This window comes from Notolabrus celidotus, chromosome 19 (assembly GCF_009762535.1).
Source record: "Notolabrus celidotus isolate fNotCel1 chromosome 19, fNotCel1.pri, whole genome shotgun sequence".
Classification (NCBI taxonomy): Eukaryota; Metazoa; Chordata; class Actinopteri; order Labriformes; family Labridae; genus Notolabrus; species Notolabrus celidotus.
In genome coordinates this window covers 13,611,537-13,637,903 of record NC_048290.1, presented here as the reverse complement: position 1 = coordinate 13,637,903, position 26,367 = coordinate 13,611,537, and the positions used below count along the sequence as shown (strand labels likewise).

The following is a 26,367-nucleotide window of genomic DNA, read 5'->3' as shown; positions in this document are numbered from 1 at the left end:
GAATTCACACATCCAAAAAATATATTGAATTGAAATAAATAAAATAGATAAAATAAATAAAATAAATAAAATAAATAAAATAAATAAAATAAATAAAATAAATAAAATAAATAAAATAAATAAAATAAATAAAATAAATAAATAAACAGATGTCAACACTGCCAACTTTGCTAGGCGGTTAATAAGCATTTTTCATGATATTCTATTAAAATGTTGTTTTTCCTTCTTTGATATTAGGTGTGACATTTTGTTTGGCACATTAAAAGCGTATGTACGTAAAGCCACACAATCCTTTTGATGGTGATGCATGTGATGCTGTTGACTCACAGAAACAGGTGCACTTATTCTCAGAACACCACAGAGCACGCTGCTGAAGATAAGATAAAGAAAACGCTTATAATTACATAAGGAAGTATTTTTGTTCATATGTGTTAAGAGGTAAGATTTTTAACAAGTCTTTCTACCACAGCAGATCCAAACAAACACTGTGGACACAGATATTATAACCCTGACTAATATCAGGACATATCAGACTTGATAAAGGGGAAGCAATGACACAGGGTGCACTTTATCTGAACAGAGCTATTTAAGACAAAAGTGTTGTAAGAGTATGAATGACTCATGATTATTTCATTGTGGATTTATGAAGAATGTATTATTCCACACATGTTGTTCACCATTAGCCAATGAAGACACCTTTAAACTATCAGTTAAGGAGCCTTAATTCTCAATTACTTCATAAATATGGATCACATTTGCTGGACATGTTTGTTTGATGCATTTGCTCAGCCGCTTGAGTCAAATATAAAAACTTTATAACTCTATTTCTATGAATATTCACCACATTTCTTTTCACATAAGAAACAATAATTACAGAACAGTACTTTTTTGATGTTTGAATATTAACAGGAGAGTAGTAATTTTCTAATTTCATCAATATTTTCAGTTCATTTTATTACCATTTTGTTTTGAGTACTCTTATTTTTCTTAATATTTCTATTATTATTTAGTAATGTAAGACATATATACAAACGTAATTCTCTCTGTGTAGAGCAGATAAAGCTGTTTTCATATGAAAGGTAAATGTGCAGAGATAATTAGGATGCAATCTAGATCAATAAGCTGCTTTCATTAACACTGAAACAGAAATAGCAAGTAGTTTTCTGAGTCATAGTTGAATATGTCAAACTGAATATTCATATGAAGTTTTTATATTTTATCAAAGAGGCTGAGAAAATGTGTGGTCATAAAACAAGCACGTATGATTTGCAGTATGCCGTTTTCTCAAGAACCCTGATTGTGTTCATAGATTTCTGTGTTAAAAGCCTCAGTCTTATTTGAAAGGGCTTCTTATCCAATGCTTACACAGCTGAGTGTGTGTACCATCTCTCTCTGGATTCTCTCTCTATCTATCATGAAATTGTTCTTTATTTCATAACTTCTTCAATGGAAAGACTTGAGTCACAGGTATCTGTATCTGCAGAGGATATAACATTACTTTTGCAGAAATAACTAAATGTGTCCCGATTGATTTTGAATCACTAACTTTGTCATCAACCTTCAGTTGATCATTAGTTGATCATTAAGTGTACTATTTTCAATGGAAAGGAGCAGACTGTTTTTGTTCTCAAATTCCTGAACCAGGACAATTTACATTGAGTTAAAAGTCATTTATTTTTGTGTATTTTTTTTTACTTTATATATTTCACCTTATCCCCCCTCAGACAGCACCTTCAGCTGGTTGTACAATAACTTCTTCTTCAGTATTTCCTCCCCCGCTGAACTGAAACTAAACTTCAGAGAAATTCCCCATGATCACATTTCCAGAGTTTTTTTTTTTCAAATTTCCCTTTACCTGAAAATTGTTTTCATAACATTTCCTTGATTTGATATTTGACACCATAAAGTAACAGCTTGTGGAAGATGAATTGCTCTCTCAGGATTTCTTACAGAAACATTTTTTGGGGTGTGACATTGTCATTCTGACATCAAAAGGAAAATAAGAAAAGGAACTTTGTGACAGTTTTCATTTTTCTAACCAGCTTATAACTCATAATATAATATGCACCCAAGACACTGTGCATTATTTGAAATTAAAAACATATATGTCATTTTTTGAAACTTTACATTCATTGGTAATTTGATTTGTGAACTTATGAAAGTGAAGGTTTTCTGGTGTTTTTTATTACAATAAGCTGGCCGGAGTTCCCGACTGTCGGTCCAAAGTAACAGATCAAAGAAAGTGATTTGATTCATGATTTCATTCAGCAAACAATTCACCATTACTATTTGTTTTTGTAAACATGGGAATGTAAGCTCAATAAAAAGCTAACAGAAAGAAAACATATCATACCTTTTATTGTCTAGAGTTTATTTTATGGTAAAGTTAATATCCTCCACTGCACCACTATAATGCACACACAGAACAAGCCCAAAACCAGAGAGTTATTTAGCCTCAGTTATTAATGCTGAGCCTTAAAGAAACAGAATTAAAAATAAATCCAGGGGGTATTGTTTGTAATATTCATCCCTTTATTTTAAGGAACCTTTACTGAAGCTCAGAGGTTTCCTCAGGCACAGAGGCATTGGCAGGATTTATTCAGAGAAGGCTCCAGAGAGTTCAGGGAGGACGCTCCCCCAGAAATTGACAAAACGTAATCTAAGCTGCTGTCTCACATAGTTCTTGTCCATATTAGAGTTGATCTCCAGGTACTTGTGTCCAGAAGCTGGTGAACTCAGGCCAGGTACAAGGCACGTTCTCTCTCTTGTTTGGGTCTCTGTGGACATAACCAGAGAGAAGAATACATGAATTGAGGGACTTTCAGTTTTCCACTCTCATGTGTCTTTCAGTTTGTTTGTGTACTTCTGTGGTGCTCTTGGTCATCTGTCCTGCAGAGTTATACCCAGTTTTGGCAAAGTTAGTCCAGTAGTTGATCATGTAGCGGGCACGTCGCGGTGTCTTGGCCAGTAGCCGAGGGGAGAGCTGAAAGGCTTTCCGAACATGTACTGCAGGTCATCAGCGTGGTCGGCTCCATCCAGCTGGGGTAGGGTCTGCCGATGCCGCCCATACGGTTGGGCTGAGAGAAGACGTAGGAGTAGGTACGGCCAGTCCTTTTGGTGAGACATGGAGGAAAATGATCTGAAATGTAGTACTTCAAAGAGATCATGAAACTCATAGCAGAAAAGTAAAAAACAGAAGAGCACATGGAGCTTCTTTAATTGTAGTAACAATCCAAGACTCTCAGCAGCACAAGTTGTTTGATGCAAACATTAAACACAATGAATTAACTCTGCATCAAAGACTTAATCTTTGGCAAGATTACTACATACTGTCCGCCTTCAAAGCAAGCATCCAAACAAAAGGGCTAATAAATGACCTGACGTTAGTGTTTAGCAACTTTTAAAGCAAAAATGTTCTCCTCACGTGGCGTTGGCAGCATGAAGGTAGAGGCAGCCTGAGTAGGAACCAGGAAGATGTAGTCTGTTCCAATGTCTACAATAGTTTTCTTGATGGCCTCCTGGTTAGGATTTGATCCCCAGGAATAGGTGTATGTGGAGTAGGCCTCGCTTAAAGCAGCCTGGCCGCCTTCCTTAGTGTATGAAGCCAGGAGTCTCTTCACGTCCTCGCTGGCAAACAGAAAAGGTTTGATATTGAAGTCTGATCACAACCCCTTCACCTCCAAACAAGTTAACACTTATGCCAGAAGAAGGTTGGTCCTTCGTCCATGGATGCATTGAACTCACACAGGTGTGTCCAACAGGTGGGAGTTGATTGAGGGAACATCGAGAGCAGTGAAGACGTGACCGTCCATGTCGTTCACCTCCAGCGATGTAGTCGATTTCAGCAGCGTTGTGGAACAGTTTACCTCGGCTCATCAGGTAAGAAGTCACCATCGACCACAGGAGAGAGGAGCAGGTTGTTCACCAGAGGGTCTGTGGATCAGAATGAATCATTATGCTTCATTGTGTTAGCTTAACTTATTAGCTAGCTGTATTGAATGCGTGTTTCTGATTGGTCAAAACCCCATAACATGGTTTAATCTCAGTGGCATAAGTGACACTAGGACGACCTGATCATACATTTCACTTTAAATCAATCCACAGAAAGGAGTCCTGGCCCATTTCACCTCTGCCTGTTGACACCGTGGCAAAAACATGAGCTTTTTAAACAGGAGAATATTTGCGGCAAGATGTTACTTCTCCATCTCAAGCTGGTTCTGGGAGTCTAGAACAATGACAGTTAACGGGCACAGACGTTACATCTTACATCCCCTGGACAGCAGCAAGTCTCAGTTTCACTGTAGATAGAGAGAAATTCACAGATCCGACTCTTCCTACAGCAGTATACATGCATTTACAACAAACAGGTCAACTTTTTAGTATGAATTTGGTTCTTACTGTCAGCGGAACTGGTTATACCGATACCACCAGCCAAGGTCAGGACCTCAGGATCAGTCATCTTCAGACAGGCAGCCATAGAATCACCGGTGGGGCAGTTGACCTTCAGAGCAATCTGTCGTGGGAGTTCAAATAATCTTCAACTTTTTAATCATATGAACATATGAAATTTCTAATGGATTAAAAAAACACATTGAAAGGTTTGAAAGAGAATAATAACAAGTCAGAGAGACTGTTGATGTACCTCCTCAGCAAACCTGCGGGGGTTTTCGTTGACCGCCCAGGGGGCAAGAGCAACTCCGCTCTGGGAGATGGCTCTCCTGATCAGTCCTTTGTTGTGAGGAGTGAGAGTCTGCAGACAGAGAGAGGTGTTTCACTGGTGCTGATACTGAGTTTTAAACTTTACAGCAAGGTTCTGGATGTTGTGCTGCTTGGTGATGGACTCGTTCCAGTCAAGATGCAGATCCACTTAGGTGGTCGGATCCAGATTAAATAAAACATAAACAAGAATTAATAATATGGTGTTGCTTTTACTTTTAGCATTGTTGTACTGTTGTAAGGTAATATTAACTCCAAGGTTGTGCTCTTGAACCAAATATCAGCACAGTATAGATGTTCTGTCTAACAGCAATGATTCTCTTTAAGTATTAGATTCATGTATTTTTAATTACTTCAAAAAAGACATTTGTGTTGTGAATTTGTTTCATTTTCATATTTTCTATCCCTGCACACATTAATCTATTCTTCCAAGAAAGAGTTCCTCACCTGGAAGTTGACACTAGCTCCACCTCAGACTCTCCAAAGAGAGTGATGTTGTCAGGGTCTCCTCCAAAACCACGGATGTTCCTGTGCACCCAGGCGATAGCAGCCTGCTGGTCCCACAGACCATAGTTCCTTTGAGGAATCACAGAAGAGATTACTAATGAAGGGAAAATTAGCAGGGGGAAAACATTGTCTAGGCTCTATGCTCTCAGGTGTGAAAAACTAAACCAGCACCCACCAGGTAGTCAGAGTCCCCAGTGCTCAGGAAGCCCAGAGTTCCCACACGGTATCCAAGTGTCACCACAATGACATTTCCTCTGTCTGCGACCTCCTGCCCATCGTACAGATAGTTATCCAGGAAGTTAGCACCCATGGAGCCACCAGCCAGGAAGCCTCCTCCATAGATCCAGACCATGACCGGCAGATCTGTGGACACTGAAAAACAAACATGATATAATGTTGTTAAAGCTCAGATCTCATGTGGAAGACATTCTATGGGCCTCTCATAGTTTTACCTGAGCTGCCATGAGGAACCCAGATGTTGAGGTAAAGACAGTCCTCAGTGCCTCTGGTGTCGGTCATGAGAAGGTTCACCTGAAGGCATCTGGGTCTGTACTCAGTGGCCTTCAGAACACCTGACAAGAGACACACAGTGTGAACGTTCCAGCTGTGTACTAATATATTGAAGTGTGGGAGTGGAATAGCTGAAGATAAATTACAACACTGTTAATAATCAGTCAAGAGTTTATACAAATGTTTTCACCTCCCAGCTTGTCAATATGACGGCTTGATGTGAGGCCCTCTGTCCAAACACAAATATCTGGGTCCCCCTCAGTCGTTAGTTTGGACCATGCAGGGCTCCAATGTTGAGTTAGTGATTAAACATCCAGCAAGTATTAAATCCTCATTTTATGACTTTAAGCCGTGCAACAATCATTAACATTAGTTTAACAACACCAAACGGTCACAGTTTGGTTTCATTGCCTGAGTGTATGAAAGTCCTCAAATACGTTCTCTGTCTGAAAAACTTCAGCTACAAAATAAGACATCGTTTTAACATATCTTATGTATCAGAGTTATTTAGTGAATGTACAAACAGGAGGTACTAATGTGTGTTACTTAACTTTAATAGAAGTCAGGCTCTTAAAAGATATACTTCTTACTTTAAGTCATAGTTCATATACGATATTTCATCATAAAATCACTTCTTAGTAGTCTTCAACCTGACTTAAACATCGTATCAGAATCATAAGCAGGGAGATAGTATCTAGAAATTAAGCTAAACACTAACAAAACAAACTTAAACCTTATAAACAACAAATGTAAGGCCTTTGGTGTCTAAAAGGTGGAGTGGAGGTGTAAAACTCCATAGCCACCCACTAATTCTACTATAAATAAGTAGACAGACTAAGGAAATGTCCCAAACAAACGGTGTAGTCACTTGGCAGGGAGAAAAACCAAATGCACAGAATCTCCTGAGATCAAACCTTTCTCCACAAAACATACACACACACACACACACACACACACCACATCACACACACACACACACACACACACACCACATCACTCACTCACTCACTCACTCCACTCACTCACTCACTCACTCACTCACTCACTCACTCACTCACTCACTCACTCACTCCTCTCTCTCCCATCTCTCTCTCCCATCTCTCTCTCCCATCTCTCTCTCCCACCTCTCTCTCTCTCTCTCGCTCTCTCTCTCTCTCTCTCCCATCTCTCTCTCCCACCTCTCTCTCCTGTCTCTCTCTCCCATCTCTCTCTCCCATCTCTCTCTCTCTCTCTCTCTCTCTCTCTACAACACTCTTCACACAAAACCCAGAGAACAAACTGAAGGTGTTGGACTTCTCTGTTGCATACACCAACTGAGGGACAACAACTCCTTTTATTGAGCAGCCAGGCTGATGAGCTCAAGCTAAGTGCAATGAGGGCAGGTGCTCTCAGTGATGGGCTCGTTGGGAGCCCTGGAGGTACAGACTACCTCCATCTGTAACACAACACAAAATGAACCACTACCACAAATCTCTGCACAGAAACCATACACAAACTGCATTTTGTAGAACTGAAACATCATTGTAACACATTATATAGTGAGTATACAACTTCAAAAAATACCAACTGAACTACAGGTTGATGTTTTCATGACGCAAAACATTTTAGGCCAAGCTTGTTTACCTCTTCACCCAAAAATAGAACTTTCAGTCAATACAATAAACTGCCATGACTGCTGGAAGACCATTCACCTTGTATTGTGCGTTATTTGACTAATTTTTCTTGAATGAATGAACAATAGATGAGAAGTTGAATCAGAGTACCCCACCATCCAGCCTGGGTGACGCTGAGGTTTCTGAAACCTTCCAGGGATGTCAGCAAAGGGAATCCCCTTGAAGACGTCCCATGCGACGGAAGAGTCCAAAGAAAAATGCTCTTACCCTCCACCATCCCTCCCTCTGTGAACACCGTCCCCAGCTACAAGGGTGAAGAACAAACACAAAACATCAAAAAATATATAAAAGCAAAGAACTAAGATTTACTCGACATGGTAGGCCACCAAAAACATACATAAAACTATGCAAGTGAAAGGGCAAATGTCAATTTAGTGGATCACAAAGAAAAAATTGCAATCAATCATACAGCACTGAGACATCTGTTAGCAGTTCATACCAAATATACAGACATGGATTTGGGAATGGCATAATCTTTCTGGCAAACTAAATGTTATATGTAAGACACGAAACAGAGAACTTTACAGTGGATGCATTTAAAATTTAAACTTTTAGGACACTCACAGAGGCCGCAGAGGCCGTCTCCAGAAACACAGCAACAGCAACCAATAGTCCCAGCTTCACCATCGTGCCTGTGGAAACAAGGTTGTTTGTGGGCCAGACTTTTATAAGGGTGACCCCTCCCTATACACTGTACCTGATCTAACCTCCACCCTACCAGAGTGCAGTCTGTGGGCCTGCTTTTCCCACTGTTATATAACATTTATCCAACTTGTGCCCCTTTTAGGCGCTGGCACTGTGATGAAGTCAGTTTTAACTGAGATAAAGTGTTCAGTGGGAGTTTGGCACACGTGCAGGAGTGCAGGTCTTATCAGATGGGAAAGGTTTCAAGTCAAAATATCAAAGAGAGTAAAACTCTATCAATAAAACCTTAAAGACTCCATTTGGCTTTAGACATTTAAATATTCAGATACATCTGAACCACTTTCATTTACTTGTAAATCTTCATTAAGGATGGAGGAGGTCCTCTGATAGTTTCATCAAATACAAATTCAACAGTGTAGCACATTCCTCCAGGAAAGAGGTCCTGCTTTAAAACTGAACACAAAGTAAATTAGGTTTTAGCAGATAATACTGCTCAGAGTGGATCATTCAATCTATATTCATTCTAAAAATAATTGTACCGTCTCCAGAACATTACTGTAAATATGTGCTCATCCTGTTAACACTGATGAGAGTGAGCTCTAGTTAACACTGAGGTGACATCTCATTTAACCCTTCTTCCTCCGTGACTCCTTTCATTGGTATGAATATGTATATTTAGACTATGAAATTAAAAGTTAAATGCCTTTTTTAAAAACACATTAACCCTCTGATATGTTTGAATCAATAATGCAAATTTAAAAAAGTGTTTTTTGTTTGGAAAATCTCTTTGAGTCAGTGAACTGACATATTTATAACAAACACGAGCTGGTTACTCATTTTTTTAAAACTCTCATAAAACATGCAGAGTGAATATGTTAACTACATATTGCACATTTACAGAGGCATTATGTAAAGTAATAAAAAACAAACCAAGGACGTATAATTTCTTGTTAACAGCCATTTATTTGTTAAGGATTCATTACTGATGTCATCCTCCAGGATCCTCAGGTGTAATTTACAAGTTTTTTATTCAGAGAAGGCTCCAGAGAGTTCAGGGAGGACGCTCCCCCAGAAATTGACAAAACGTAATCTAAGCTGCTGTCTCACATAGTTCTTGTCCATATTAGAGTTGATCTCCAGGTACTTGTGTCCAGAGCTGGTGAACTCAGGCCAGGTACAAGGCACGTTCTCTCCTTTGTTTGGGTCTCTGTGGACATAACCAGAGAGAAATACATGCATTAAGTGACTTCAGTTTTCCTCTCTCAGTTTGTTTGTGTTCTTCTGTGGTGCTCTTGTGTCATGTGTTTGCAGAGTATACCCAGTTTGGCAAAGTTAGTCCAGTAGTTGATCATGTAGCGGGCAACGTCACGGTGTCTTGGCCAGTAACCGAGGGAGTGGTGAAAGGCTTTCCGAACATGTATGCAGGTCATCAGAGTGGTCGGCTCCATCCAGCTGGGGTAGGGTCTGCCGATGCCGCCCATAGCGGTTGGGCTGAGAGAAGACGTAGGAGTAGGTACGGCCAGTCCTTTGGTGAGACATGGAAAAAAAAGAGATGTTTTAAAGAACAGAAATAACAGTCCTTGTAGTAGTACAAGAAAGATACTGTAATGCAATAGCTGACATCTTTCTGTCTGACAGAAGTTAGGCCATGAAGTTTCTTAAAGTCAGCTTCAGATCTCAGACCTTCAGCTGTGGCAGGTTGTTGGATGCTACGCTCTCCACAGAGAAACTTGATGCAGATTTCACAGTGAACCCACAAAATAAAAAAGACAACCATACCAGCTGAAGTGTTGAAATGAGAAGGGGATTATTATTATGTTGACAGAGTAACAATGACAATAAAGCTTAATTATTGATATATGGAAAGCTATGTTAAGTACTTCCCTTAGTTGTGAGAGAAACATACAATTTGTTTAATACAACATAATGATGGCTTAATTTGTTGTTTAATTATCTATAATAAAAATAAGGTAGAAAATAAAGTGAACTGCTCCATTGAATGCCTTTTTCTACACACTGTCCACCTTCAAAAATAATCTGACGTTATTGTTTAGTAACTTTTTAAATAAATAATTATCCTCACGTGGCTTTGGCAGCATGAAGGTAGAGGGCAGCCTGAGTAGGAACCAGGAAGATGTAGTCTGTTCCAATGTCAACAATAGTTCTCTTGATGGTCTCCTTGTTAGGGTTTGATCCCCAGTTATAGGTGTATGCGGAGTAGGCTTGTTCTAAAGCAGCTACGCCGCCTTCCTTAGTGTATGAAGCCAGGAGCCTCTCACGTCCTCGCTGCAAACAGGAAAAGGTTTCATTTACAATCCCTTCACATAAGATGTCAATAACATGATGCCAGAACAAGTTTTGTCATGTGTCTCTGGATCTGTTGAACTTCATTCCAATGTTTCTGTGATCAAATGCCTTGAACTCACACAGGTGTGTCCAACAGGTGGGAGTTGATTGAGGGAACATCGAGAGCAGTGAAGAGGTGGCCGTCCATGTCGTTCACTTCCAGCGATGTAGTCGATTTCAGCAGCGTTGTGGAACAGTTTACTCGGCTCATCAGGTAGAAGTCACCATCGACCACAGAGAGAGGAGCAGGTTGTTCACGATGGGGCCTAGTGGAGGAGTATACCATCAGTTTCCATGAATTATCAATATATATCTGACAAAACAACAGATGTATGCTTCACAAGCAAAATTCAAACCGATACAAAACTCTATTTTTTATGCAGAGGGGAAATAGTGGCCATCAAATGTAAGTGGAAACAGAAAGGGATGCAGACGGTCAGTGAGCCACTTGGTGAGAGTCTAAATACCTTAAATGGAAACCACTTCAATGTCACCCATTGATTAGTGGGCAGCCATTTTAAAACTTAGAGTTTTAACATTTTGTTCAAGGCAATATGCATTTTACTGTCATCATAATGTATTTCATTGAATTACCATCAGCTGGATCTAAAATGTTATAGCTGGAACACACATCACGAGGCTGGAAGTAAAGCACTTTCTCCAAAGCACGGTTTTATTTTCTCCAAAAGCTTTTTAGTTCAAATGTTGATTTTTGTTTTGTTAATTGATAAAATAAAATAAGGACTTTTTAAATATGGTTCAATACAAAATGCAAACCTGTAAAAAATTAGGAGGCTGTGTTCAGTGTTAATAAAACAGACCTTGATGGTTTGCAAACCATTTAAACCCAATGAATTATTAATTAAAATTGTGTAAAGGTAACATAGAAAATGTTGAAACTGCCAAATGTTTGGTTTTATGCAAAATATATGCTCTGTTTAAATTTGATTTTCAAAAAAGTTTGGACCAAGCCAAAAAAAATTAAAAAAACACTGAAAACGTTGTTATTGAGAAAAAAAAGACACCTGGAGAAACATCTCCCAACTAATGACATGAACTTGCAACAGGTTAGTAATGACTGGGCATAAAAGGGGCATTTCAGAGAGGCTGAGTCTGTCAGCAGTAAAGAGTGGGAGAGGAACATCACTCTGTGAGAGACTGTGAGCAAGTAGTTGAACAATTTCAGAATAATCAGCCTCTGTGTAAACTGCAAAAAGTTTACCTCTGTTTGGATTCCTGATTGGTTTGTTTCTGGTAAATGTTGAACTGAAATTACATCACCAGTGTCACCTCCCTTTGGATGTTCATCATGGTATAATTGTGAACTCCTCTGGCATCTGCTTTAAAGCACCAACACAATGTTTCCAATGAATATGTACACCTGATTGTGTGAGGTGCAGTCCTTACTGTCAGCTGAACTGGTTATACTAAGACTGCCGGCCAAGGTCAGGGCTGCAGGATCAGTCATCTTCAGACAGGCAGCCATAGAATCCCCGGTGGGGCAGTTGACCTTCAGAGCAATCTGCCGTGGGAGTTCAAATCATCTTTAACTTCCCTTTAATCATGTGAGCATCTTCTAATGTTAGTGACATATTAAAAAAGGCATTAAAAAGTTGATGTACCTCCTCAGCAAACTTGCGAGGGGTTTTGTTGATCCCCCAGGGAGTAAGAGCGACCCCGCTCTGGGAGATAGCTCTCCTGATGAGCCCTTTGTTGTGAGGAGTGAGAGTCTGCAGACAGAGAGAAGACATGAGATGTATTTCATTTTATCCAACAGTCAGAGGAATATGATTGTTTAACATCACTGCGACTTTAAGCTGCTTCTCTTTTGGGTTTGCATTCATGTTCTTTAAATTATTAGACAAAATCAAATCATATGTGTTGTGAATTTGTTTTATTTGCATATTATATGTTCTACCAGAAAAGAGTTCTTTACCTGGAAGCTGACACTAGCTCCACCTGCAGAATCTCCAAAGATGGTGATGTTGTCAGGGTCTCCTCCAAAACCACGGATGTTCCTGTGCACCCAGGCGATGGCAGCCTGCTGGTCCCACAGACCCTAGTTTCCTTTTGAGGAATCACAGAAGAGATTACTAATGAAGGGAAAATTAGCAGGGAGGATAACATCTTCTGGGCTCTATGCTCTCAGGTGTGAAAAACTAAACCAGCACCCACCAGGTAAGTCAGAGTCCCCAGTGCTCAGGAAGCCCAGAGTTCCCACACGATATCCAAGTGTCACACACATGACATTTCCTCTGTCTGCGACCTCCTGCCCATCGTACAGATAGTTATCCAGGAAGTTAGCACCCATGGAGCCACCAGCCAGGAAGCCTCCTCCATAGATCCAGACCATGACCGGCAGATCTGTGGACACTGAAAAAACAAACATGATTGAATCTTGCTGAAGCTCAGATCTAAACTGGGAATTACTCTGTTTGCTTCTTGTGGTCTTTACTGAGCTGCCATGAGGAACCCAGATGTTGAGGGTAAAGACAGTCCTCACTGCCTCTGGTGTCGGTCATGAGAAGGTTCACCTGAAGACATCTGGGTCTGTACTCAGTGGCCTTCAGAACACCTGACAAGAGACACACATGGGGGTGTCATAGAATATATTGCGACACATGTTTTATTGTAAGGTGATATATAGTCCTCACAGTACATTTCACTTACATGTACATGAAGCACTAAGATGTAATAAAAAGGTCGCCGGGACAGTGACCTAAATCAAACGGAGAGTCTGATTCATGTTTACTGATGTCTGCTGTTCTTTATTACAGGACTCGTCTTTCAGAGAGCTCAGAGAAAGTGTTCTCTAATCCAGCTTTCAAAGAGACTAACAAGAAGTATGCCAGTATTTGTCTTTAGTCAAACTGACACCTGCTTACAACAGGAAATCACTTTCTATGACTTTTTAAACGTGGTGATAAAAAGCTTGAAGGCTTAAATAATGTTGTCATGTTGTATCAATAGTAAAAGCAGCAGCCAGTAGAAAGAGGCAGCAGTAGCTCTCAGTTATAATGTTTGATCACAGTCAGGGCCTGAACACACCTACATATACATGTTCATTTTTACTCTGCCTGCTGTTACCCTGATAACAGGCAGTAAGTGTTTTCTTAAAATATGATATAATCTAAATGAACCCTGCTTTGCTTTCATTTCATGTGCAGCAACACTTGGCATGATCACTGCAGCATCTCTTGAGTCACTTTGTGCACACTGGAAGTGACTCAAACTTCTTTGTGTGGTGTCAAAACACGAAGACTCAGAACCGCATCGCTGCAGTGTGGGCTCAAGGCAATGACACACCAAGCACCTCACAGGTGCCGAGACCGGTTCAGGGCTGCTAGCAACTTATTTTGATATTGTCTTTATTAAATTCACCCAAAAATTACGATATTAAAAAAAGTAGTTTGTGGAGTGTTAGTCATTTAATTCATCTAAAATTTCTAATGGACGATTGAGTCTTTGCAAAGGACACAGCACATAACATGTTCTGTCAAATGGGGTATAAGCTTATTTGGTTATTAACTAAGATGTTAGGGCTGATTTAATTTAGACTACTAATGATCCCTTCATTTGAAATAGAACTTTATGCTAAAACATATATTTTGTAAACAAAATATTAAATGAAGCTTAAAATGTTCTTAAAAATATATCCTTATTGATTTAGATATAAAACAAAACAGAACGTAAATTAATGAATGAATATATGAATAAATAAAAAAGATGGAAAAACGAACTTTTAAAAATGTCAACATTAAAGTTATCTTAATTTTCTTTTTTATCGTTTTGTTTTTGGTAGTGACAAATTCTAGTAACAGATGAATATTCAGACATAGTTTAAAAATACAAATCCTGATAGTATGAATTATTATAAATGTGTACCTTGGATATTATACAGTATACATAAAAATAAAGTTAAATGGAAAAAAAGATGTATTTCAGGATGATCCTAACTCTGATTTTAACTCAATGTGATAGAAAGATCCTTATATGAGAATGTTCTTGTATACTGATGTTAATGTGTGTGTGAATGTGATGAATCTTGAAACAGAGAACTTTCCCAATGAAAACTGTTTAAACATAAACTTGAATCAATGTCTGTTAATATTAAAAGACAACATTTTCATTTTTGAACCCATTTGAACATCTCCTCAGTGATGGTCAAAGACATTTTTTAAATGTTGTTTTACCAGAAAATTCTTGATGGTATTAAATCAAAGCAGATGTATCTTAACAGCCAAATATTTAACTTTTCAGTGATACAATAAATTGCAATGGATGCTCAGGTTGTGTTTATCTCTGTAGTGTGGATTAAAGCCTTTTATTTATAAGTTCTTGAATGATCAGTAGGTGAGAAGTTGAATCAGTGTACCCACCGTCCCAGCCAGGGTGACGCTGAGGTTTCTGGAACCTTCCAGGAATGTCAGCAAAGGGAATCCCTCTGAAAACATCCATGCGACGGAAGAGACCAAGACGAATATTGTCGCCCTTCACCATCCCTCCCTCTGTGTACACCGTCCCAAGCTACAGGGATGAGAGAAAACTACATTATTTCACTTAAAAAACTGTGATAATATTTGAATGAATGAATAACAGAACAATGTCACCAAATATGTTTCCTAAAAATAAAGATAATCAAATAATAAACCATAAATTTATAAGATTAGAGAAACATTGTGACCTCTAAACATGAGGACTTTTCATTAAATCTATTAGTGTTTTAAACATAACAATCACTCATGTTCTCCAAAATAACAACTGCAACTAATCATCAAGGGACACTCACAGAGGCCGCAGAGGCCGTCTCCAGAAACACAGCAACAGCTATCAACAGTCCCAGCTTCATCGTGCCTGTTGGAACAAGACTGATTGTGGTCCAGACTTTTATAAGGACTGAGACCCCTCCCCTGAGCTACATCTGGGGACCCACTTCTCTATATGTTGCATTTTATTCAGTCACATTGTGTCCCCATGTATTCAGACATTATGTCCCTTATACTTCCTTAGTTTTCACTGATGATGAAGTCAACTGTAGCTGAAAGCCTTTGTGTTATATGCAGGTAGAGTTTGGCACAAGTTGCAGCAGCATGTCTTATCAGTGTCGCTGGGATTACAGCCAAAATATCATCGGAAGAGAAATTCCCTTTGATAAAAAGACAGACTGCATCTGGCCTTGGACATTTCCCTTTCCAGGTACATTTAAAGCATTTACCCATTGTTTATTTTGTATGTTTTACTTGAAATGTTCATCACTGATTGAAAAGGTCCTCAGATTATTTTCTCAAGCAGAAAGTCTAAAAAAGTAGCACTAAATGTCTTAGCTTCTGCTTGATCAGCCTTTGTTCATGTGGTTGTGTGTTACTTTATTAACATGGTCTGTGTAGAAATGGTTTGTGAGGCCAGACACCAAGGGAAGACTTTGAGCTTTCATGTTTTGAAGTTTTGATGTTTTATTTCAGGTGTGCAGCCTCTGCTCGATTGACACAGCTGGCCGACTGTACCTGATTCACACAGCTGCAGCCAGACCAGAAGATAACACTTGTTTTGTCTAACGTTTGTCCTAACACGGCAAGATTCTTTTATCACAGCTGACAATTACTTCAGTGTGTTAAGGTAGACTGTTTTTTCCCTTCATTTCCTGAGTGAATGCAAATAAATCATCCTAATAGCACATATTTATTAAGTCAATGTAGTATATACATACACTAGCAGTCAAATGTTTGGGCACACCTTCTCATTCAAGGGTTTGTATTTATCTTAATGATTTGTAACACTGTAGATTAATACCAAAGACATCAAAACTATGAAAGAACATATGTGGAATTATTTAATGACCAAAAAAGTGTTAAAAAAAAAGCAGAATATGTTTCATATTTTAGATTCTGTAAAGTAGCCCCCTTTTTCCTTCATGACAGCTTTGCACCCTCTTGGTATTCTCTCAGTCCGCTTCATGAAGTGGTCTCCTGGAATGGTTTCTAATTAACATGAGCCTTGTCAAGAGTTCATTTGTAGAAAGACTTGCCTTCTTAATGTGTTTGAGACCATCAGTTGTGTTGTTCAGAGGTAGGGTTAGTACACAGTGGATAGCCCTATTTGACTACTGTAATCCAGATTATGGCAAAACCAGATTATTTCACAGTTTTGATGTCTTCAGTATTAATCTACAATGTTGGAAAAAAATTAAAATAAATAAAACTATTGAATGAAATGGTGTGTCCAAACCGTTTGACTGGTAGTGCACATTATTTGCTTTCATTTTTCAATGCATACCCCAACAGTATTTTTAGTCTGATCATACACATTTTTCTATTTTATCTTGTTTCTTGAAAGTGTTCTCCTTTTCTATTCATCTGGAGCACCTCTTTGTCACAGATCTGACTAAGGGTATTCTAAGACTGCTCCATAAGTGCTTTGATAAGTGTACATTTTGGAGTTGAAGAGTGCCTCAACAGAAACACTTAGTTATCACCACATTTTTAAGTCCCCACAAACATTGTTTCTGCTCTATATGTTCTGATATTAGTATTCAATGTCAGCGCAGGCCGGGGCCCGACAAAGACGGTTTAGCTACCCAGAGAGTATGGTTGAACTGGCTTGGGACACATCATCAGTAGTATACTTCAGGGTCCATTGGATGTTTCAGCCTTTCATAACTGTACACCCTCACCTGAGGAAGGCCCCAAGGGGGGGGATCAAGCCCCGCAGTGTGTCCCCTGCACATTCAACACGACACCCAGCAGGGGGCCACTGGCTGCTTCTCTCCGCTGCCTCTGACATAGGTTTGATGGTTTGGCGGAGGCTTTGAGCTCTGATTGGAGGATACCACTTCACCATGTCTCTAATTTAAGCTATCTATAAGAAGGGAGCTCCGCCCGACTGCTATCACACATTTCTGTTGGACTGTATTACCAAAACTAAAACAAACTGGCTCTTACTCAAAGCTCTAGAAATTCTTCCATTTTATTAACATTTTACTTTAAATTATTCAACATATCACCTATGACAAAAATACAAATATGACGTCATGATTCATGGTACCAATATTGAGGCTTCATGTTAGATGTAGTCCAGCATTTCTGTTTCCATTTCATTCTCGCTCCCTCAGACGGCTGGAAATCATCGTCATCATCTTCATCTTCATCATCCTTGTTCTCTTCGTCCTGCATCTCTTTCTTCTTCTGAATCCATGTCAGGTTTCCTGTTGAGGCCCACTCGTCTGCGTTTCTTGGGGTATTCAGGCACCGCTGAGGGGGAGGAATAACATCACGTGATAAAGCAGCAGGCAACACACACTTCAACTGCAGGATCAGATCTGATGAGCTCTTCTGTTTCACTCACCTCATCAGACAAGGACTAAATCCCCTTTCCTCCCTCTTTATTGGATTAAAAAACAACCAGTGGAGTCCCCTCTTCTGGCTGAGGTTTGAAGCACTTTCTCTATTTGCTTTACTTTTGAAAGCAGAGGCTTTGCCGGTTGTTATTTACAATATATCGTTGAGACACTTAAAGTGTTGCTAAAGGAAACACTATTAGGACTCTGTGCTTCCGTGACCATTACATGCAGGGTAATTCATCCAGTATATGTTTAGGTGTTTCATTCTGAGCCAAAGACAGACACTAAATGTGATGAAAAGTAGCTCCTGCTATATTTGAATAGGACCATACAGGTTGGGAACAAGCGTCAACCTCCGGTCTCAAAATATGAAGCCATGGGGAAGTTTTATAAACTGCAATTCATCGAGCCTCCACTTGAGGCTGGCTGCATAAACACCAGAAACCACATAGACACCCATTCAAAAAGACGATCTTTGCAGCATTAATAAACATGTTACAGCCTAGTTTAAAAACGGCTTGGCCCTTGGTGTCTCACAGAGAGATATCGCAGGTCTTTTCTTCCTGCAGTGGTGAAACTCTATAACCAATAATATATATATTTATGTTGAAGATATGCTTATTTTTTACCTCTTTCATTTTAATTTTAATTGCTAATAACTTTTTAATAATTGTTACTTTATAGGCTCTTGTTTGCTTTATATAGTTTTTCTTTTTTTGTACTGTCTACTTTGTAACTGTGACACTTAAATTTCCCCATTGTGGGACGAGTAAAGGACTATCTATCTTATCTTATCTTAAATGATGCCTTCTTCAGTGGTTGGAACTATCTGTGTTTTTCATGCATCATCACACGGATCAGACGAGGACTCAGCGTTCATGAGGTGACACAGATACAGTGGTGACAGATGTTTTTCTACAGGGTTTCTTGGCTCGGATGATCTTCTTGATCATGGCGGAGATCAAGTCCCTCAGCTTGTCGGTGGTGCCAACGACACACCAGCCGTCCCGCTCGTCACACACCTCCTCTTTACCTTTCTGCTCGATCACCTGTTTGAGACTGGACACACAAAAAGCTGCATGACACCTGAAATGTGAGTCATGTTCCTGGCACATGAAGTATTTGTACAGAGCGCTGTAGTTTACCTTTCCACCTCCAGATCACAGAGCTGGTAAAACATCTGTCTGTGAGGAGGCAGCATGCCCTCTCTGAAAACATAAGAAGACTCCTGTGGAGGAAAAACAAAAGTCACTTTTATTACAAGATATCAACTGAATAATCAGACAAACCCTTTCATCTTTCTCTAATTCAGAGGTCCAAATGTGTTTGAAGTGTGGTCAATTATTTAGATGAGATACAAACTCTTAAATTAAAATTAGGCAAGAGGAGTCCCGATCAAGAGTGTTACTGGAGGACCATATTGGAGATTCACAGACCTTCATCTGGTAAGTGATCCGTGCAGGATCCCGACTCGTGCTTGGACCCTCATGAGCTGGGATTTCCATCACACTTGCTACCTGAGGACCTGAAATGGTAAATAGACTGTTTATACAGCACTAAGCAATTGGATACTGTATACCATGGAGCTGTGTTTATCACCAATTTAAAAACTTTGACTCATCACTGCGTGCTGTACTCGAGAGTATATTACACAGTCTATGATATTAATCCAGAAATAAAACACAAGCAGCCCAGTGAAGAAGAAAAGAAGTCATATGAATAGATAATAAAGTATTGGAATTAACTTTATCTCCATCACCATGTGATCTCTGAGTTTGTGTAACGGGAGTTTGAGGAACTCAAAGAGCTGATTCAAACTACAGAGAGGCTGAGCAGACAGCTGGCCGTCCTAACAGGAAGTGATTGAATAATTATGTATGATTGGAGGATCAGTGAATCATTGATGCGTAATCCTTTACTGATGTTACAAAGTTGATCAGACAGTCAGAGGCTTCAGTCAGTGAACCTCCTGCTTCACGTCACCTCACAGAGCATGTTTCCTGAACCAGGTGACTATGAGTAAAACTGGATCTTCAGCTTAATCAGAGAAAAGGTGATCCATGCTGCAGTCACACTGTCACTTCTAATGTCAGCGGGAGTTCAACCTCTCAGTCTGATCCCTCTGAGAGTTTTTTAAGGATGTGGTCTGATCCAAATCCCTCAAACAGCCTAAGTTCCAGCCTCCTGCCTGAGTGAAAGCATCTGAACTCACCTGCTTTGTTGAACGTTATAGGCAGGCTGTAGTTGAGGGCACTCCTCTTGGCTTTAACTGGCATGTCAGATGATGAATACCCTGAGACAGGACAGAGGAGGAACCAACGTCAAGTCAGTGTCAGGGGGACAGGTCAAGAATACAAACTGATGGTATGAGAAAAAATTCAGATAGAAATAAGATTGTGTTCAATAAACAAAAGACTAACTCTTATTGTATACTGTTAACATAGTCTTATAAAAACAAAGCCTGTAACAGTCGTCCTGCCCTGCCACAGGTTCTCACCGTGCTTGTCACTACAGCGGATCCTGAAGTCCAGTAGTTGGTATTTCTTGGCCTCCCTGCACTTCCTGGGATCGTAGCCCAACCTCACCCCACAGACTTCTCCAGGGCCCCGTCACCTGCAAAGGAAAGTCTTATGTTTAACTTCATTTCTTTAACTCTTAACTTCATTTTCTGGCATTTCTCTGGTCATTTAGAAAGGACTTGGTTGGGGCGTCAGTAAAGGAGGATCTTAGAGCAGCGGTCGCTAATTCAACTCCCAGCCACAACCCTTTGCTGCATGTCTTCCCCCACTCTCTGATCCCCATGTTTCCCCTCACTGTCCTCTCTAATAAAGGTAAACATGCCAAAAAAAGCACAGAACTTTAGACATAGAGAGGGCTTGGTTATTTCCTCAAGCAAAGAAAAACTGCACCACTCTTCAGACTGCAACAAACTTACAGTAAAATAAATCCGATGTGGTTTCTTCACCTTTGTCAGGTACAAGCATGACAGTCTTTAAGAGTTAGTCTGAAGGGCGGTCTTCTCTGTTAGTGTTGGACGCTGTAGCTTGTGGAGCTGTTGTGTTGGATTTGATACATTACACACACATCACAGTCTCAACAAAATAATGCCATGCTATGATTTGTTATATACTGTATTCCAAACCAGTAAATGTCCTCTATGAATCAAATGCTGTAAATAATTTCTATTGAGACCTTTTGGTTCAGCTGAGTGTCATTGTTAAAATGCATGGAACTATAATGACTTTCCCCCTGAAATAAAGGCCGGCACTCCTCACCAGGCACACTCTGTCCCTTCAGCTCACCATGTAGTAGGCGCAGACGGGCAGCAGCAGTTTCATTTTCTCAGGATGGACGTTGATGTTGGCCTTGACTGCGTTCCGGGACCAGATGGGCCGGCTCTCAAACATCTGCACACACGGTTTGGTTTGAGATAAGATTAAAGTCTGGGTAATGTAATGGTGTACCTATGTTACATAATGTGACTCAGGTCTGACATTATCAACAGTATCAACATATAACTGGTGTTAATAAATATTTTTATCACTGGCAGAAAGTTCTTCATTGACTTTGAATGGATGTTATGATGGAGTGAGTTTGATAAAAATGACCTGATGAGAAAGAAAAGGCATGGTGTCATTAAAATTGTTACATAAATTAAATAAATAAACTTTCATTTTAATGTTAGAGGGGAATTTGAATGAAAATAGAGTAAAAAAAAATGCAGTTTAATTTTACAAGTCAGTGTTTAGACATGAGAGTGTCTTTAAAGCCCTCATAGATGGGGATGGCAGCAAATAACAATCCTGTACATAACTAAATGGTTTCAGTTCAATGTCTAACATGCTCCTATTTCATTATAAAAGGCTAGAATATTTCTCTTTTTATCACAAAAAGTAATGATTATGTAAAATTAAAGAACAAAAATGTTAGGGGAAAATATTAGATCTGCAGCTAACGCTTGTTCTGCTTATTGATCCATCTATGAATGTTTTGTTTATTGTTTAGTTCAGTTTTTTTCAACCTTTTTTGAGCCAAGGCACATTTCTTACATTAAAAAAATCCAGAGTCACACCACCAACCAAAAGTGTTACAAAATGACACATTTAGTCTCTCAATTTATGAATCTATTTATCTAAGAGGTGGACTTCGGCTACTTCTTTAACTGTCAGGACGAAGCATCTCATTTACAATGGTCTTTGCAGGTAGTATTAATGTCTCTGACACAGTGTGGCTTTTTTGATTTGGCTATGAGTTCAGCTACTAAGTAGCTAGCTTTGAGAGCTCTCGCAGACACCGTTGAATAAAAGCTGCCTTTTCCACCTCCCATATTACACTCTTCATCAGGGTTAGAATTTTATCCAGGGCCCACTTTGGAGTTTTCAATTTTTCCTTTTTGAATATCTATCCATCGCTGTGTACGCCATGTTTTGTCACATATACCTCTCACGCGTATCATTAATTCTATTATCTTAAATTAACAAGGTCATTAGTGCGCTTTATTGCCACCCAGTGGGTGGGTAGCGCAGGTCAGTACATGGGCGAGTATTGAATTACACTGCACAGACGCACTACATGGCAAATTATTTGCAGTATATATGAATAATATTTTTTGGGACTAAGTACGAGAAATTGGATAATGTCCCACGGCACACCTGACGATCTGTCGCGGCACACTAGTGTGTCCCGGCCCAGTGGTTGAAAATCCCTGGTTTAGTTTGTAAAATGTGAGCAAATATTGTAAAACGACTGATTCTAATCCTAAGTTTTTGAATTGTTAAGTTATACTGTTTTGTTATATTGTAGGTCATATTTTATTACAAATTGTCTAAAGAGAAAATAAATGTCATTTATGATATGAAACAAACAAGGTAATAAATCCTCACAATTGAGGTGTTCTATCATTTGTGGCAGCGTAACAAAATAAAGAGGAGATTTCAAATTCATGGCTTTTGCCAAATTCATCTTTGTATTTTACCCAACTGGTCCTCTTTTAAGTCATGGTCACAGCCAGAGTTCTTGTATATATATATATATATATATATATATATATATATATATATATATATATATATATATATATATACACACTATACTTATGTCCACAGTGGTTCCTTTTGCACTAAAGGATTTCTTTACTTTAAAAAGTGACCATGATAACCATAGTGTGTGTGTGCTTTCAGTTACCATGTTTAGTGACCATGACTACATCAGCACACATACTTGAATCATTTGTTGTTCTGCCAGTTTGTCGCTGTCCTTCACGCAGACTCGCGCCCAGTTGGTCCTGGCTCCCTCCAGACTCTCCGTGGGTACAGTGGGATCAGCGTAACTCACAAAAATTGCATTGTGGGGCCGACGATTGCGATTCAAACCAATAAATTTCGACTCTTTCAAGGGCATCTGGCTGTAACCGGAGAAAGGACATGAAAGTGTTAGATAGAAATGTCAGCAGAAAGTTAACACAGGACAAACAGCGACATGTAACAAAGAGACTACACAGCAGTGGGAGTGTTGACCGATGAGACGATGTTTGTCCCACAGAGCCATCACACTCACTTCTGAAAGATATCCGGCCGGTAGTAATAATCCACAGGAGTGTCCAGACGTGAGAAGATGGCGGTGGAAGGAAGTAGGGCATGGGCTTCTCAAAGAACTCTTGGTTCTCTGACTTGCGGAGGATGATTTTTTCATACAAAGACGTGTTTTTTCCATCTTCTGAATGCACGGCGAGGCACTGGAAGTCTGCAAACCCTGCAGAAAATAAACACACATGAAAACAAGGCACTTGTAATCAGTCTTTACTTTTTTATTTCAAAAATGGGAAAAAAACAACAAAGAAAACCGAGAGACTAGAAGAGTTTAAGTAGAGCAGATTAAAACAGAACAAATCTCCATATTTCTGACATGGATGAACACAGAGAGGGTAAATGTTAAAATAGAGCACAGATAGTCTAAATAATCTTCATTAAACTACAGTTCTTTTAGTCTTTATAATCTTACCCTGGAATTTGTACGTTGTCCCGATGACTCCGAGCATATCCATTTGGATCTCTGCATCCTTTGGGTCCTTTTTTCGCACCCGCCTCCGCACTCTGAGGAGCAGGTTGCTCGATGGGAAGCGGTTTCCACACAGAGAGTGACAGAAAGGGTCCTTCGGGTCTGTAACGCAGCTCAGACGTCTGTTGGGTTGTTGAACGTCTACAAGATCAACGGAACACACAGACAAGAGTCAGATATGATAGAGGTCATTACATGCTCTCTCACCACAGATCAGTCACTACAGCTGTAAAGGTGTGACCAGAGATGTTTACTATGAACTCAAGGAAGTATTCAGTTAACTTAAATCAGTGTCACATATCACTATTATTATACAGTATGGATAATGCAAAAACAAAAAATACAACCTCATCTCTCCGGTTTTAGCTTCCTTGCACTGCGACCCTATATGTTTTAAAATTGATTTTAAGATTTTACTGATTACTTTTAAAGCTCTACATGGACTTACTGCGAGCCATATAGCAGACCTTTTAGTACCCTATGAGCTGACGCATGCATTGAGATCCTCAGGCAGAGGTTTATTGTGCATTCCAATCCAAATACAAAAATGAAAAGGAAAGGGGACAAGGCGTTCACAGTGAGGGGTCTGACACTCTGGAACCATCTGCCCAAGGAGATCAGTTCTGCTGAGTCAGTAAGCTCTTTTAAATCTCTTCTGAAAACATACTTTTATCTAGGGATGCACCAATCCTACTTTTTAGGTCCTGATACCGATATCGATACCTGGGCTTTCGTATCTGCCAATACCGATACTAGCCGATCCGATCCTGGTATTGATTTAACAATCTCTATTCCTTAATGTGAAGATAGATTCATGTTTTGGCAACTTCAGGCTTTCTGACTTGACGGTGAACTGTACCTGGGTTCCAAGTGCTAAACCAGAGGATGGAATCCCTTAATTTCAAGGATCCAGAAGAATAAAATCCATAACCTTTCCGTTTTTTTCACACATTGAATCCATAATAGAAGGTTCTTGCTTCTTTGCAGTCAGCTACAGCTGACGTAAACTTCCTCCTTTGGGCTCCAGTTATATTTTGCAGAGCGACTGCCATCCGTCGAAACATTACCGCTGCACACGTTACAAGTTTCCGGCGAAGTTGTTTGCAAAAGAAGCGTGACATGCACCTAAACTGCAGAGCCTCTGTAGTTATCCTACATCATGCTACACCAGGCAAAAATGCACAGACTGGCCGGCGCTGATGATGTAGTAGACACACATGGCTGTTGTAAACACAGAAAAGCATAGAACTGAGATGATCTGCCATATGGATCGGCACTATATATCGGCCCTTTGTCACCAATATCCGATCTAGCCTTTTGAGTCCGATCTAGCCGATATCCGATACCAGGATCGGATCGGTGCATCCCTACTTTTATCGTAGAGCCTTCTCTGATTTAGAGATATCGCAGGTCTTTTTTTCCTGCAGTGATCAGACTCTATAATCAATAATATATATATGTATGTATATATATATATGTTTATCTTTTACCTCTTTGATTTAAATTTTACTTGCTAATACATTTTTAATAATTGTTAATTTATAGGGTCTTGTTTGCTTTATATATTTCTTTTGCACTTTATCTACTCTGTTACTGTAACACTTGAATTTCCCCGCTGTGGGACAGTAAAGGAATCTCTTATCTTATCTCTTGTCTTATTTATGAGACTAAAAAATGTATTCTGTTTTTGCCTCATGATCATCTGACATTATATCAAGATCTGGAGAAAATCACTATAATGAATATTTTCCACAGGATTGAGGATTAAATAAAATGGATGAATGTATGTCCATGTGTGTTTGAACCATAGAGTGTACATTTATATATAGACTGTAGATATCCTGAGATAATCCTGATGCATTTAGAAGTTGTTATCTCGATGACACTTCCTGAAACGGCCAAATGCAAATCACACAATGACAAAAAATGAATAATCATTTATTGATAGTTAGCCTACTACACTGTGTCCCTCATAATGTGTAATCCTCTTACTTTAGACACAGTCTGTTCACCTCCCAGAGTCTCCAGCATCTTGTCCACATTGGTGAACACGGCCGGATACTCCACACACACCAGTCTGTTGTCCAGCAGATCCACCGAGGAAGAGGAGCCGGGCAGACCTTCATCCTGAGAGGACAGAGTCAGCTCCTTCAGGGAGAAGTCCAGCTTCATGTCCCGGGAATCCGACATTCTGTTCATTTAAAGAAGCAAGAGCGAGAGAAACAGAATGAAAGCTTAGCCGCTCAAACTGCTCTCACTGCGGAAATGTGTCCGTCTGCAAAATAACGTCGTGTGGAAACGCTAGACAACACGTTGGATCCGCAAGTTTCTATCAACAATTCCAGGTCCGAGGATTTTACTCCTTCTGAGCATGGACCATAGCATGGACTGTAAAGATGTTATTTATTAAATAAGCTTTTGATGTGACAAATAAGCAAACATGAATAAAAACAAAAAATTAAAAAAGTATCACAAAATGCGAAGCCAAAATTGAGTTGTTTGTATTTTTTATTTTTGGTGGAACTAAACAAATAATAAAATATACAAATAAAGCAGTCTGAAAATGTATGACTGAAA

The 26,367-nt window shown here is 39.5% G+C and overlaps 1 protein-coding gene and 2 pseudogenes across 1 annotated transcript; all 3 read right to left on the bottom strand.

Annotated features, from left to right (window-relative positions):
- Positions 1-2,511: 2,511 nt before the first annotated feature.
- Positions 2,512-8,620, bottom strand: LOC117830733 (annotated as a pseudogene).
- Positions 8,621-8,994: 374 nt separating this feature from the next.
- On the bottom strand, positions 8,995-15,246 carry LOC117830734 (annotated as a pseudogene).
- Positions 15,247-17,342: 2,096 nt separating this feature from the next.
- On the bottom strand, positions 17,343-26,108 carry gtf3c5 (general transcription factor IIIC, polypeptide 5). Its single transcript, XM_034710184.1, is given in 16 exon segments — positions 17,343-17,497; positions 17,500-17,572; positions 17,574-17,644; positions 18,653-18,792; positions 18,879-18,961; positions 19,170-19,258; positions 19,946-20,026; positions 20,231-20,318; positions 20,320-20,346; positions 21,036-21,140; positions 22,954-23,137; positions 23,284-23,350; positions 23,353-23,484; positions 23,734-23,931; positions 24,367-24,394; positions 25,783-26,108. Coding segments are annotated over 16 exon segments (1,614 nt in total). The 5' UTR covers positions 25,990-26,108; the 3' UTR covers positions 17,343-17,456.
- Positions 26,109-26,367: the final 259 nt, after the last annotated feature.